This window comes from Ictidomys tridecemlineatus, chromosome 1 (genome assembly GCF_052094955.1).
Source record: "Ictidomys tridecemlineatus isolate mIctTri1 chromosome 1, mIctTri1.hap1, whole genome shotgun sequence".
In the NCBI taxonomy this organism is placed as follows: Eukaryota; Metazoa; Chordata; class Mammalia; order Rodentia; family Sciuridae; genus Ictidomys; species Ictidomys tridecemlineatus.
Window position 1 is genome coordinate 121,647,228 of NC_135477.1, and position 15,787 is coordinate 121,663,014.

At 40.7% G+C, this 15,787-nt stretch overlaps 2 protein-coding genes across 2 annotated transcripts in view; both read left to right on the forward strand.

The window, feature by feature from the left end:
* Window positions 1-6,813, forward strand: LOC101978581 (protocadherin beta-18). The gene has a single exon (XM_078046678.1). It carries the CDS (start codon window positions 2,375-2,377, stop codon window positions 4,724-4,726), a length of 2,352 nt encoding a protein of 783 aa, XP_077902804.1. The 5' UTR covers window positions 1-2,374; the 3' UTR covers window positions 4,727-6,813.
* Window positions 6,594-15,787, forward strand: part of LOC101978287 (protocadherin beta-15) — a 22,217-nt gene continuing 13,023 nt past the window's right edge. Inside the window, exon 1 of the mRNA XM_078046674.1 lies at window positions 6,594-10,163. Coding sequence (XP_077902800.1) covers window positions 7,790-10,163 — 2,374 coding nt within the window. The 5' untranslated portion in view covers window positions 6,594-7,789. The remainder of the gene's footprint in view (window positions 10,164-15,787) is intronic.

A 15,787-nucleotide genomic window follows, 5' to 3' on the forward strand; every position in this document is an offset into this window, starting at 1 on the left:
ACTGGGGATTGAATTTAGCACTTCTCAAGCATGCTAGGCAAGTGTTCTACCACTGAGCTATGCTCAGTCTGAGCTGTATTGCCAGAGTCCGGCTGCAACAAAATAACCAGGGGTGATGAACAACTCTTGTAGATCCATACAGCAGGAATGGGAGCCGTTTATTGCAGGACAGGAGGGGTATTTATGCATTCCACACAGCTTATCTTAATTAGCATAAACTAGATACAGCAGTCAACCAATAAGGAATCTCCACACTTAATGGCTCGATTTTGTTACTTCACAAACCATCCCCCCTGGCATTTTGCCAGGCGCCATCCTGACTTGTTTACAGACTCTAACACTGCATAATTTATGAAACCAAAATTTGTAATTTATTGCCCTTCTTGAGGGACCTTCTCAGTCACCATTTATACCAATAAGTCCCAAATTTGTCTCTGAACCTCCAACCTCTTTCCTTAACTTCGTTTATATGATGGAAAATCATTTAAATAACTATTGATTCTCTATGGACACCTCAAAGTCAACAGATTTCAAATTAAAATTTTCCTTTCTTCAAACTAAAATTACCTTGTCCACCTCAATATGCCTATTCCCCTTCTCCTCTTTCTGTGTTTACTATTTCAGATAAATAACACTAACAACCACTCAGTTCTCTAAGCTTGAAAACAAAGTATATTTATTTTGCTCCTTCCTATCTCACTTTTTGTACATGTAATCTAACACCACATCTCCCATTATTTCATCATTCTAATACAATTGCAGTGTTACATTTCTAGTTGAGACCAAAGTCACCTCTTACCTATATTATTGCAACCAATTCTAATCAGTCTTTATTCTTTTGATCAGTCTCAATCTCTTTCTAATTTTCTGTCAACTCTGAAACAAGATGAACTTTTTAAAAAATTAACCTTTGATTATGTCACTTTTCTGTTTGGAACCCTTTAAAAATCTTGCATTTGCACTTAGTGTTATCTCCAAATGCTTTAACATGCTTTACAGACTCTTTACTTGTCTTTCTAATTTCAATTCTTGCCATTTTTTCATCCTGCTCTATGCCTCAGTCATATTGATCTTATCTCTCTTCTTCCAAAACACCTTTCTCATTTTGGATTTGCATACTCATGTTTTTAGTTTGACTGGAAATTTTTATCCCAAACCAAATTTTTGTTTGTATTACTACTACTCAGTTTTCATGTATCAATTTAGAATATACTTCTCCAAAAAAAATCTTTTCAGTACTTCTAAATTTTGGTTAGGGCATCCTGATCTATCCTCTTAGAGTAGCATGAACTTTCCTTATCTGGCAGGCATTGTGCTCTATTTTAAATATATAATAATTTTTCTGTCTCTTTCATAGCAGAAACTGTGTCTGGTTACCATTCTAATTCCTAACACTTATAGTTATGCCTAGCACAAAGTATATGCTCAATAATTATCTGCTGAATAAATTATGAATAGATAAATAAAATATTTAGAATTGTTTCTCTGGAAATGCTGGGTCTACAAAATGATGTTTTACAACTAAACTGGGGTCTTGTTTTTTTTCAAATTTTAATGTTGCCATGATGTGGATGTAGATTACCTTACTTTATTTACTGTTGAGCATTTGATTTTCTACCTTGCCAGGTTAAGTCTTCAATGGTGTATCCCCAAGCAAATGGTACCATTTACCTGGCCTAAAATTCCCACCCTACCCCCAAACAACTACTCACATATGCTAGGTTCACTTTCAAGTGCATAGCATCTTTCTTGCTGTCTTTCCAGAGTATTTGCTAATAACTAGAGAAAACCTCTAAATTCCTATTTCCAGTTTTCCTGAGAACCTCTTACTTGCTAAGTCAATTGCATGCAAGGGTCCTCTTAACTATCTTTATTGTCTTCACAAAGAGATCATAACTTAAATTTGACAAAGGGACTACATCTTAAATAAGATTTTATATCTACCACTGTTCCAGCAAATTATGGTTTTATTGTGTAAATGACTCAATGATAACAGGATCATATTTCATAAAGAACACAACTCTGATAGGAAAATATAATTTTAATTAAGAAACACATAGATAATATTTCATCTAGAACTTATTTGACTTTGTCTAAAACCTGAAAATCTGCAGAGTCACATGGTGGCGCTGCAGGATAAGATGCAGAAATTTTCATAGGAGCAGATGCTCTCGTTTCCCTTAACTAGTGAAACTGAGAGTGCTGGAGAAAACAGGAGAAAGGCGGCTTTTCAAAGTAAGACAGGGCAACAACATCCTCTGGACAGGATTGCAAATCTATAGATTGTCTAAAGTCCAGGATATAGGAGCAACTCCCAGAGCTGCTAGAGATTGAGTTGAAACGTTTCCACGGAAAGGAGTTCAACTAAGAAGCCATGGATCTGCAAGAGAGAATTGCTCAGCAGATAAGGCAAGTGCTGCTTTCCTTTGTTTTGCTGGGAGGGTCTTTGGTGTGTTCTGAGACCTGGAGATATTCTGTGGCAGAGGAAATGGAGATTGGCTCCTTCATAGCCAATGTAATAAAAGATATGGATTCCAGTGTGGAAGATCTGGCTGCACGGAGGGCCAGAGTCATCTTTGATGACTATAAACCTTACTTGAGGTTGGAACAGCAGACTGGAAACTTGGTCTTAAATGAGCAACTGGACCGGGAGGCACTTTGTGATATCACTGAGCCCTGTATATTGCATTTCCAGGTGTTATTTGAAAATCCTTTGCAATTTTTTCGGGCTGAGCTTTTGATCAAAGACATAAATGATCACACTCCCATGTTCCTAGATGAACACATACTTCTAAAAATATCTGAAGGTACTACACCAGGAACTTCATTTCAAATGGATAGTGCTCAGGACTTAGATGTAGGAAGGAATGGTGTTCAAACCTATACAGTAAGCCCCAATCCTTACTTCCACCTTAACATACAAGAGAGTGTTGAGGGCAGAAAATACCCAGAGCTGGTAATTGACCAATCTCTGGATCGGGAAAAGGAGCCTGAAATTATTTTAACTTTAACAGCCTTAGATGGAGGGTCCCCACCAAGGACTGGGACTTCACTGATTCAAGTTGTTGTCCTTGATATCAATGATAATGCCCCAGAGTTTGAGAGACCAGTCTACGAGGTGCAGGTCCCAGAGAACAGCCCTGTGGGCTCCTTGATAATCACAGTGTCTGCTACAGATTTAGACGCAGGAATAAATGGAGAACTATCTTATTCATTTTCTCATATCGCTAGAGATGTGCGGAAAACATTTGAAATCCACCCAATTTCTGGTAACATCCATTTGAAAACAATTCTTGATTTTGAGATTATTCAATCTTATACAATAAATATTCAGGCCATTGATGGTGGGGGTCTTTCTGGAAAATCAGTCATTATAGTTCAGGTTGTAGATGTGAATGACAACCCACCAGAAATAGCCATGACATCTCTTACTGGCCTCATACCAGAAAACTCTTCACCAGAGATGGTGGTCGCTGTTTTCAGTATCCGGGACAAAGATTCTGGGGACAATGGGAGGATGATTTGCTCAATTCAAGACAACCTCCCCTTTCTCTTGAAGCCTACTTTCAAGAATTTCTACACTCTGGTAACAGAGCACCCCCTGGACAGAGAGATAAGAATGGAATATAATCTCACCATCACGATCACGGATTTAGGAACACCCAGATTGAAAACCACACACAACATAACAGTAGTGGTCTCCGACGTCAACGACAACGCCCCTGCCTTCTCCCAAACGTCCTATACTCTGTTGGTGAGAGAAAACAACAGCCCTGCCTTGCAAATAGGCAGTGTCAGTGCCACAGACAGAGACTCAGGCACCAATGCCCAGATCACCTACTCGCTGCTGCCAACCCAGGACCCGCACCTGCCCCTCGCCTCGCTGGTCTCCATCAACGCAGACAATGGGCAGCTGTTCGCGCTGAGGTCGCTGGACTTTGAGGCCCTGCAGGCGTTCGAGTTCCACGTGGGCGCCACAGACCAAGGCTCGCCCGCGCTCAGCAGCCAGGCGCTGGTGCGAGTGGTGGTGCTGGACGACAATGACAACTCGCCCTTCGTGCTGTACCCAATGCAGAACGCCTCTGCGCCCTGCACAGAGCTGGTACCCAGGGCGGCAGAGCAGGGCTACCTGGTCACCAAAGTGGTGGCGGTGGATGGAGACTCGGGCCAGAACGCCTGGCTGTCATACCAGCTGCTCAAGGCCACGGAGCCAGGGCTGTTTGGCGTGTGGGCGCACAATGGCGAGGTGCGCACCACCAGGCTGCTGAGTGAGCGCGACGCAGCCAGGCACAGGCTGGTGGTGCTGGTCAAGGACAATGGCGAGCCTCCGCTGTCTGCCAGCGTCACGCTGCACGTGCTGCTGGTGGAGGGCTTCTCCCAGCCCTACCTGCCACTCCCTGAAGTGGCGCCCGAGCGCGGGCAGGGGGACTTGCTCACTGTCTACTTGGTCATCGCCTTGGCCTCTGTGTCATCGCTCTTCCTCTTCTCTGTGCTGGTGTTCGTGGTTGTGAGGCTGTGCAGGAGGCGCAGGGCGGCGCCACTGGGTGTGTATTCGGTGCCTGAGGGCCACTTTCCTGGACACCTGATGGATGTCAGCAGCACTGGGACCCTGTCTCAGAGCTACCAGTATGAGGTTTGTCTAAAGGAAGGTTCAGGGACTAGCGACTTCAAGTTTCTGCAGTCTATTAATCACAACCATCAAGGGACTGTGAATGACACGGTGTAAAATTCTAGCTTCGCAAATTGTTTTGGATAATTAGTGACTGTTGGTTTTCAGATCATTCAGGATAAAGGTTAATTTCTTTCTAAGTATAATAGATCTCCATTATATTTTGGGTTCATATAAAATTTTCTAATGTTTTTCGTTGATTTTTCTAATTAGTAAGAAATTTTTCTCTAATATAGTCTCATTATTTCCTTCTCTTTTATCATTTTTACTTGACGGTGACAATAAAATTTCAACTTTACTCATTACTGAAAAGTTGCTGATATCTCTTCTATCAACATTTTTTAAGTGTTAGTTATTGAACCCCCCAAGGGTGCTTCAACATTGAGAAACATCCCCAGCATCTTTTTATTTTTTATTTTGTGACCAGATTTTTCTAATTTGCTTATGACCTTGCTAAATTGCTGAGGCTGGCCTGGAACATGTGATCTTCCTGCCTCAGCCTCTGGAGCTGCTGGGCATGAGCCACTGTGCTCAGCTTATTTATCAGTATTTCAACATCAAATAGTACTGATTTGAATATGATGCCAGCCCCATTCTATTTCATTGTTGTCTAGTAATTTTTTTTTCTAAATTTGGTGATTTGAAAACAAGCATAATATAATGAATTTTTAGTATTTCCTGTTTAATCTGATAATATGCTTTCCTGTGTAGCATATTTAAATGGAGAAATATCTGTAAAAATGCATGGCTTTATTTTATAGTAGGATTACATGAGAAACACCATAATTTCTCCCCAACTTAAAGTCTTTCCTACTCTTTATATCAACTTTCAGTATCTAATTATCAGATTTTCTCAAGCATTGCAAGTGATATTATGTTTGGCTAAATATGTGAAAGAAATACCGAAAGTCAATCCTCTGAGAGACAAGAAGTACCACAGTCTGGCTGGGCACAAATCACGAGCCACTAAAGCAGGAACAAACTTTATTTCTGAACTCCACCAGCACACTACACACACGCTCCCCGGGAATTTTCCCCAATGCCACTGGGCTGATCCAGGAACCAGCAACCGGAAATATCCCTCCTGGGCACTTCCCCCAACCAATGGGAACTCTCTGGGAATCCCCTGGAGAGCTCAACTGGAACTCAAGGGGAACTCCTAGAGAACTCACTGGCATCACCTCTCAACCACTTCTTCTGGCAAAAATGCCATGCATCATCGCAACTCGGCTGTGGCCCTCAACAGGAAGGAGATATCCAAAAAATAACTTTGGTGTAGATTTTCCTGTTGTAGAAGTTTCATTTCCTTCCAATAAATTTTGTCTCCTGGGATTATTAAAAATAAATTTTCTGGGCTGGGAATATAGCTCAGTTGGTAGAGTGTTTGCTTTGCATGCATGAGGTCCTGGGTTCAATCCCCTGCATCACAGAATAAAATAACTTTCTTCTAAGATAGCTAAGTGATGCTTTTTCCTTGTTTAACAGCATGTTTAGATATTCTTGAATATACTGGTGAAGTAGAGCTTACTATTAATTTGAGATTTTATTATGACTTTTAAAAATATTTATCTTTTAGTTATAGATGGACACAATATCTTTATTTTAGTTTTATCTTTATTTTAGTGCTGAGAATTGAGCCCAGTGGGGCCTCACGTATTGTAGGCAAGTGCTCTACCTCTGAGCTACAGCCCCAACCCTTTATTATGGCTTTTTCTATTAACAATATCATTTGCCATCAAAAGGGTTGTAAACTACTAGTAGTTGGAAGAGTCATGTACAAGTTTTGCTAAAATATATAATTTGAGAAGAATTGAAGGATATTTCCAATGTACTTCCTAATTATTTAATAGAAATTCTTAGAAAATTCTGATATATAAGATAGAGCTTTTGAATATCATTAGTATCATAATAGTGTTTGTGTGAAATGCTGTTGACAATGTAAAATGTGTATCTAAAAGAGATGTATACCTTATTTGTAAGATATTCATAACCTTTTTGTTATATTATTTCTTTTTGCAATGTATCTCTTGGGTTAGAAAGAGCCAAGGTATTTTATCATTCAATGAAAAGACATTTCATATCATTGTGAATTATTTCAAATTATTTTAAATGCTTGATGTATCAAAAATAGATACTTGGGAATATTCTGTCTTATTTAATAGAGCTTATCTAACAACTGGGATCCCAGAAAAAGAAGAGATGTCTATAGTAGGGGAAGAATCCATCTATTAGAATTTTAAAATTAATTGTGATTTATCCACTGGTCCATTTGACAAATATTTATGGAGCATCTACTATGAGCCAAGGATTATTTGGGGGGTGCAGAATGAACAAAACAAAGTTCTAGTATTTATGGATGACATAGGAAAGAAATAAATATGTACATCCATGCTATGACAAATGATAAATGTTAGTAAGAAAAAAACAGGGCAAGAGATGTAAAAGTACCTTCATATGCATTTTCCTATGACTGAAAAATTTACTGGCCAGTATTATGGTTTTTACTGGCTGAGCTATATCAAGCATTTGAAAGTAACTCGAGGGCAAAGAATATTGCTGATACTTTTTTAAAAATCACATGGCTATGTGTCCTTAATTTTACAAGATGAATGATCATTATGCCTTCTTTCACTTCTCAGTTTTCCTCAGAGCACTCCTATCCAGAATATTGGTTTAGAAGGTCCGGGGCATGTCTGGATTGTTTACTGATGTATTTTCAGAACCAGGGACACAGATATCAATTATACTTCTTTGAATGAAGACATAAAAATTATAATTGCATGATTTAGTTATTACATATTCTCCCCAATTTCCAAACTTCTAAAAGTTAGATAAAGACATTGTAGCAATTCATTTCCAAGCAAAAGTAACGCATGGTGGCGCTGCAGGCTAATGCTTTAAAAGAAAGAAACGCCAATAAATGCTAGGAACTCTACTTCAGATCCCCAGTTAAAAAAGAAAAGCCTGTATGCAGAGCCGGACCAGTAAGTCTCCAGAGAATGCTGCTTACCTACCTTTCCAGACAGGTTATCAACTAAAAGATCGACCAGTGTCTCAGTTCCATTGCTCCATAAGGTACTGCTGACCCCTGTTCTTGTAAAGGTGTGTGCAGAAGTAAAGATGGAGTCCGGAAGGGTGCGCAAACAAAGGCAAGTTCTGATTCTCTTTCTCTTATCCGGAGTGGCTCAGGCAGGCTGGGGACTCCGACGCTATTTTGTGATGGAGGAAACTGAGAGCGGCTCTTTTGTGGCTGACCTGGCCAAGGATCTAGAACTAGGAATAGGGGAGCTAGCTGCACGGGGAGCCCGGGTGGCCTCTGAGGATAACGAACCACGTTTGCAGCTGGATCTGCAGACCGGGAAGTTGATATTAAATGAAAAATTAGACCGGGAGCAGCTTTGCGGCCCCACCGAGCCCTGTGTAATGCATTTCCAAGTGTTACTGAATAAACCTCTGGAGGTATTTCGAGCTGAGCTCCTGGTGGGAGACATAAATGATCATTCTCCTGAGTTTTCTGAAAGAGAAATGATCCTAAAAATCCTAGAGAATAGCCCCCCTGGTACTGTTTTTCCTCTGAAGAAAGCTCAGGACTTGGACGTGGGCAACAACAACGTTCAAAACTACAATATTGGTTCCAACTCTCATTTCCATATTTCCACAATCAAACGGGGAGATGGCCGGAAATACCCGGAGCTGGTGCTGGACAAAGAGCTAGATCACGAGGAGCAGTCTGAGTTCAGATTAACCCTGACAGCGCTGGATGGCGGCTCTCCACCACGATCTGGCACCACTCAGATTCGTGTCCTGGTCTTGGATGTCAATGACAATGCCCCTCAGTTTGAGCAGATACTCTATGAGGTGCAGGTCCCAGAGAACAGCCCTATAGGTTCCCTAGTTGTCAAGGTCTCTGCTAGGGATTTAGATGCTGGAGCAAATGGACAGATAACATACTCACTTTTTTATAGTTCTCAAGAGATAGGAAAAACTTTTGAGCTAAATAGCCTTTCAGGAGAAATTCGACTAATTAAAATTCTAGATTTTGAAACCATATCTTCATACGAACTAGATATAGAGGCATCTGATGGGGGAGGACTTTCTGGGAAATGCTCTGTTTCTATCAAAGTGTTGGATGTTAATGATAACTCCCCAGAACTAACTATCTCATCATTTACCAGCCCTATTCCTGAAAATTCCCCTGAGACAGAAGTGGCTCTGTTTAGGACTCGGGACCGAGACTCTGGGGAAAATGGGAGGACGGTTTGCTCCATCCAAGATGATGTTCCATTCACGCTGAAACCTTCAGTTGAGAACTTCTACAGGCTGGTAACAGAAGGAGCTCTGGATAGAGAGACAAGAGCCCAGTATAATATCACTATTACTGTCACTGACTTGGGGACACCAAGGCTGAAAACCGAGCACAGCATAATAATCCTCGTCTCGGACGTTAACGACAATACCCCTACCTTCACGCAAACGTCATACACGCTGTTGGTGCGTGAGAACAACCAGCCCGCCCTGCACATAGGCAGTGTCAGTGCCACAGACAGAGACTCAGGCACCAACGCCCAGATCACCTACTCGCTGCTGCCAACCCAGGACCCGCACCTGCCCCTCGCCTCGCTGGTCTCCATCAACGCAGACAATGGGCAGCTGTTCGCGCTGAGGGCACTGGACTTCGAGGCCCTGCAGGCATTCGAGTTCCGCGTGGGCGCCACAGACCAAGGCTCGCCCGCGCTCAGCAGCCAGGCGCTGGTGCGAGTGGTGGTGCTGGACGACAATGACAACCCGCCCTTCGTGCTGTACCCGATGCAGAACGCCACTGCACCCTGCACAGAGCTGGTGCCCAGGGCGGCAGAGCAGGGCTACCTGGTCACCAAGGTGGTGGCGGTGGATGGAGACTCGGGCCAGAACGCCTGGCTGTCATACCAGCTGCTCAAGGCCACGGAGCCAGGGCTGTTTGGCGTGTGGGCGCACAATGGCGAGGTGCGCACCTCCAGGCTGCTGAGTGAGCGCGACGCGGCCAGGCACAGGCTGGTGGTGCTGGTCAAGGACAATGGCGAGCCTCCGCTGTCTGCCAGCGTCACGCTAAACGTGCTGCTGGTGGATGGCTTCTCCCAGCCCTACCTGCCGCTCCCGGAAGTGGCGCCTGAGCGCGCACAGGGGGACTCGCTCACTGTCTACTTGGTCATCGCCTTGGCCTCTGTGTCGTCGCTCTTCCTCTTCTCTGTGCTGGTGTTTGTGGTTGTGAGGCTGTGCAGGAGGCGCAGGGCGGCGCCGCTGGGTGTGTATTCGGTGCCTGAGGGCCACTTTCCTGGCCACCTGGTGGATGTCAGCGGCACAGGGACACTGTCTCAGAGCTACCAGTATGAGGTGTGCCTGAAAGGAGACTCTGAGAGTAATGAGTTCAGATTCTTGAAGCCTATATTCCCTAATATTCTGACACAAGACTCTGGAAGAAAATTAGAGGATATTCCAACCCTCCAGAATAATTTAGGTAATTGAAATTTATCTGCTGGTTATATTAATTTTGCCTCTTTTGCTTTTCATTTTCCTTTTTAACTTCATAGTAATGTTTAATTCTACTATTTTTCTTTTTTTCTAGTAGTCTTTAGAATTGTTATTTTTAATTTTGTTGCCCTGTTTGCTGTATAATTATTTTCGAATTTTTCTTTTGTGAGTAAATAGTTTATATCAGGAAACTTTCTATTTCTGATTAAATTTTTATAACTTATTCCCAAAGGATCATATATGAATGTGAACCAGTTCTAATAATTCTAACTCAAAATTTAAAGGTACATTTCCCACTATATGATACTACATGAAAATGTATAATTCCTCTTTTATCATACTTTATTTTAAAATCTGGAAGTCTTTTGGTTTTTATTGTTTACACAGCTATAACTTTTCAATTACCTTATTTCTATTTGGAATGTAATTGGTTTATGTTCATTAATATCCATTTTCTTCCCAAGCTTCCTGTTTTTATTTTTATTGTCAAATAGGCAGCCATATGGGTAATTTCAAATTACTTATTTCAATTTTATGCTTGCAATCATTAGACTTTCACTGTAAAATACATGTCAGTTCATAAAACACAGCTGTATCACCCATTCTTTCTCATATAGATTAATGCAGAAAAGACTTATAGGCTCAACTCTAACTGGAGTTATGATCCTGGTAAAATTACTTAACAGGTGTATTTATATATAGATTGGCCATGTTTAAGGTGTTCTTATAAAGCAAACAGACCATAGGATCAAGTGATGCATATTTTTGCAATTGTTCCCTACCTGGGCAATATTAGGGCTCAGATATGAGGAGTCCTCTAAAAGCACATGTGTGAGAAATTGGAACAAGGTTCAGAGGTGGTATGATTTTATGACAGTTGTAGCCTAAACAGTGGATTAAATTACTGATTTAGATTAGGTGGGTAGTAACTGTATGTAGGGTGTAGCTGGAGAAGGTAGGTGCATGCCTTTGGGGCATATAAGAAATCAGCCATTTATTAACTGAGGTCTCTGAAACTGTGTACCAAATAAACTTTCCTTCTTCTGTACTGTTCTTGTCAGTTTTTTGATCACAGTGATGAAAAAGCTGACTAAACAGATATTGGTACACAGAAGTGGGGTTGTTGCTCAGAATAACCTGACCATGTGTTTCAGAAGTCTTTGGATATGGTTTGTGGTGGGAGGAATTTTGAAAAGGCTAGAGATGCAAGCTGGAGAACCTTTAGAATGTTTTAAGAAAAACTTAATGGATGATTCTGCTGGTAGCTCAAAAAACCAGAATGCTGATAGGACTTCTGGGCAGGAAATACTAGACTTATGAGATTTCAATGGAGGAGAACTGGACTAACAATTGGAGTAGAAGCCATTCGTGTTACATTCTGACAAAGAAATTGTCTATATTTTGTCCATATCTTGAGGCTTTCTGTGAGGCTGAATTTAAAGGTGACATACTAGTTAATCTGGTGAAGGAAATTTCAAGGCAGCACAACATTTAGGAGTTGCATGGATATTGTTGGTGGCATTTAGACAAACTTACTGTGATAATCAGGAGTAGAAAGCAGAGCAGAAAGATTTTAAAAACTTGTTTGGTCAAAAAAAGTTTGACTATAAAAGTATAAGTAAAACTGAGGCTAATAAAGTTGTGGTTGTTAAATACATTAGCAATACTAAAGAGATGCTAAGTACTTTACAAAGAGACCCTAGGAAAGAAGATTTAGGGCATCTCTAGAATTGGCAAAACCACACCCATCTCCAGCTCAGGGTGTAAAAGTAAAAATTCCTTTGAGAAGAGACCATTGGGAACCCTGTCTGCACTGGGAGGGCTAGGAAGTTGTTTCACTATGCTTGGTCATCCTTGCACTCAGAGGGTGCTGCATCCATGATCCTGGGAGATTTGGCTGCTGCTCAAGATGGTGGCAGCATCAACCATGTAATGCTGGTTCTGCAGGATTGCAGGATAATGGAGTAAGTGGTTTATAGAGGATACCACTGAGATTTCAAAGGAATAACTGGGAGTTTGGGCAAAGTGTAGCGGGGTCAGAGTCCCTGTGGCTGCTTCTAAAAGAGTAGTGAATGAAGATGTGAGAAGGAAATCAAAACCACAGTGGAGATCCCTGAGATTAAGAGACACCAGTAACATGGAACATCTGCTAAAGAAAGCTGCAGAAATTGAGCAGAGACAAGCCAAGAAAGAGCCTGTGGGGGCTGTAACCAACAAGGCCAAAAGGGCAGAGCTGCACAAGGCCCTTGGAGAAAATGTCATAATGCCATATGCCCCAGATGCTGGACATGGAACTTCAGAACTTATTTGCCCAGCTGGATTTCAGTCTTGCCTTGGACCCATCCTTTCTTTCTATATCCTTGTGGACTAGAACTATTTACTCTGTGCATTATATATTGGATATATGTAACTTGCTTTTGATTTTTACAGGTGTTCATGTTAAGAGTTTTCCTTGAGTCTCAGAGGAGACTTGGACTTGGAATTCAGGTAATGTTGGAACTGTTAAGACTATGGGGACCTTAAAAATGGACTAAATATATTTTTCATTGTGAGATGGGTATGAGCTTTTAAGGATTAGGGATGAAATATAATGATTTAGATTTGGTGTGTCCCCCAAAAGCTCACATGTGAGACAAAGCAAGAAGGTTCAGAGGTTAAATGGTTAGGTTATGAGAGTTATAACCTAATCAGTCAATTAATCCACTAATGTGGATTGATTGGGTGATAGCTATAGACAGGTAGGTTGGGACTGGAGGAGACAGGTCACAGGGGGCATGCCTTTGGGGTTTATATTTTGTCCCTGGTGAGCAGAGCTTTCTCTGCTTTCTTGTTGTCATGTCCTGATCTGCTTTCCTCCACCATGAGCATGCCATGATGTTCAAACTCACCTTTGACCCAGAATTATGAAGATGGCCAGTTATAGACTGAAATCTCTAAATCCACGAGCCCCATATTAACTTCTCTAAGTTGTTCTTGTCAGGTCTTTTGGTTACTGTTATTAAAAACATTTTTTTTACTAGAATAGGCAAGAAAATTCCCAAAGAGTCCAGATTCTGGGCACTGAGGAGTTTCTAATGGTACAACATCTCAGTATCTACCTGCCTTTGGATGATTATATTTTTCTGGTTAATGAGGAATTCAGAAAAAAAAATACATTGTATAATGAAAATGTGTTAACCAAACAAAATTTAATAAAGGATATGTTGATGAAGCAGTTGAATTATTTCAAGAAAACATTTGGAGAAATGATGGTATCCCCCAAACTTGTCTACATCCTAATTCCTTTTTCCTATGAATATTTCTAATTCCTGGTACCTGTGAATATTTTGTGTTACATTGTCAAGTAGAATTAATGTGCAGACAGTATTAAAGTAGATGATCAACTAAACTTAAAATAGAAAGAATACCATAAATAATCTAGGTTTATCTGATTCAACCAGTTGTTAGGCATGAAAAACAGAGCTGAATCATCTATGAGATAAAGAAATTCCACTGAAGCAAAGGAGATTCATCTTCTGCCTCAGTTTTCCAAATATAATTCCTAACTAACTGCCATACAGACTTTAGACTTGTCTAGCCAAACATATAGTTTGCTCAAATTATTTCTCTGGTCAAATCTTGATTGGTACAGACTTTAGTACTTGGAATGGGGTGTTGCTATAATAAATAACTAAAAGTATGAAAATGACTTTTGAACTGGGCAATGATAGAAAAAGCCTAGATTGCTTTGAGTGGATTATTAGTAGAAATGTTGTGTTAATAACTCTACTAATGAGGATTCAGATGGAATTGAGAATATGGTGGTAAACACATATTGCCTCATATAATATACAATTCATTTTAAGCAAATTTCAGGAATATGTATGGTTGTTAAAACTACTGTTAGTAAGAGCTCAAAATGAGGAAAATGTTACTGTAGACTAGAGGAAAGTGAATAACCTGGCAGGAAACTTAACTGACTTGTGACCTGCAGTTACATGGAAAGAAGAACTCATAAACAATGAACGTGGACAGTTAGCTGAGATTTCCAGTCAAAATATTGACAGTGCAGCCTGATTTCTTTTTGCTGCTTATAGTAAACTTTAAGGAAAATTATGAGAGAAATTAAGATAGTCAGGAATATAGATGGAACTATTTAGGAAAGAACTATGGAAAGAGTCTTTTACCTAATAAAGTTAATCCCTGTTACATATACAGGAGATACACAAGGCTTTTGTGAATGTTATACTAGCAGAGACCTTACCAGCTTCGATTGACAGGGATTAGTATTCTCTATCTATTTTGAGAGAGACTTGTATGTTTTTCCCTAAACACAGCAAAATAACATTGAGGAGAGCTCATTTTAATGTTGTAAAGTCATAGTTAAAATAATTCACATTCAGAAATCAAATCTGGGGAAAACTCTACAGCCTTTTTGCACTAGGAAACATAACAAACAATAATTAGACTATTGTTTTCATTTCTGTATCAGCAGCCTAGAGTTTACTGGAGAAGTTTTACCACAGGCTATGGGCACCCTCTGTGTAATGTGCTCTCAAACATGAATGAGCAGTTCAAGAACTAGGGATATTGATTGACTGGTTGGTTGGTTGATTTTGATTGATAGTGGTGCTGGGATATTGAATCCAGGACATCAAACATTGCAGGCAATTGCTCTACCGCTGAGATATTTTCCCAACCCCAAAACTATTGTTATTTAAATGATTGTAAATGCTCAAATAGATAGCTCAGGAAATACTTCAACATTGTTTGGACATTATATTTGACATGAAGCAAATCCCAGATACTCAGAAAACTGAGACAGAGAATTGGAAATTCAAGGCCAGCCTGGGCAATTTAGTGAAATTCCATCTCAAATTTTCAAAAAATGAAAAAAGGGCTGGGGTTGCAGCTCAGTGGTAGAGCACCTTTAGATTAAGCTCCCAGTTAAAAAATTAGTTTTGACATGAAATAAAAAAGAATGGGTCTGGAGTTGTAGCTCAGTGGTAGAGCACTCATCTTGCATGTGTGAGGCTGTGGGCTCAATCCTCAGCACCACATAAATAAAACAAAGGTATTGTGTCCAACTACAACTAAAAAATAAGTATTTAAAAAAACATGAAATTCTTTGTCAAATGCCAATGTCTCGGCTTGGCACAAGATCACGAGCCACCACACAGCTTTGTAAGTTCAAACAGCAATTCTTTATTCCCAATCTCACACCAGCCTCCACACACAGGGAAATTTTTTCAATCTCCCGCACAATTCACGTCCTAAAATACTCTCTCCACAAGAACTCAGCGGGAACTCAGGCAGCAGGCCCTACTCCCAGCAGCAATAATCTTCAACCTCCAACTTCCCTAAAACTCCTATTGTCTTAAACTGGGCACACCCTAAACCCAAGGACGGGGGATACTTCCTCAAACCTGCAGGATACACCCTAATCCTGGATCCACCCTGGTCATTGAGCAGAGTCACCTTTCTCAAACACACATGCAAGGTCACAGCAAATTTCCAAGGCAAGTCCATTTAACATGGGGTACGCTGGCAAGGATTTCGATGCGTCATTCCTATTTGGCAATGGTCCTCAGCAATTCTTGGACCAAGTTCTGTCTCTTTGTGATTTTAAAG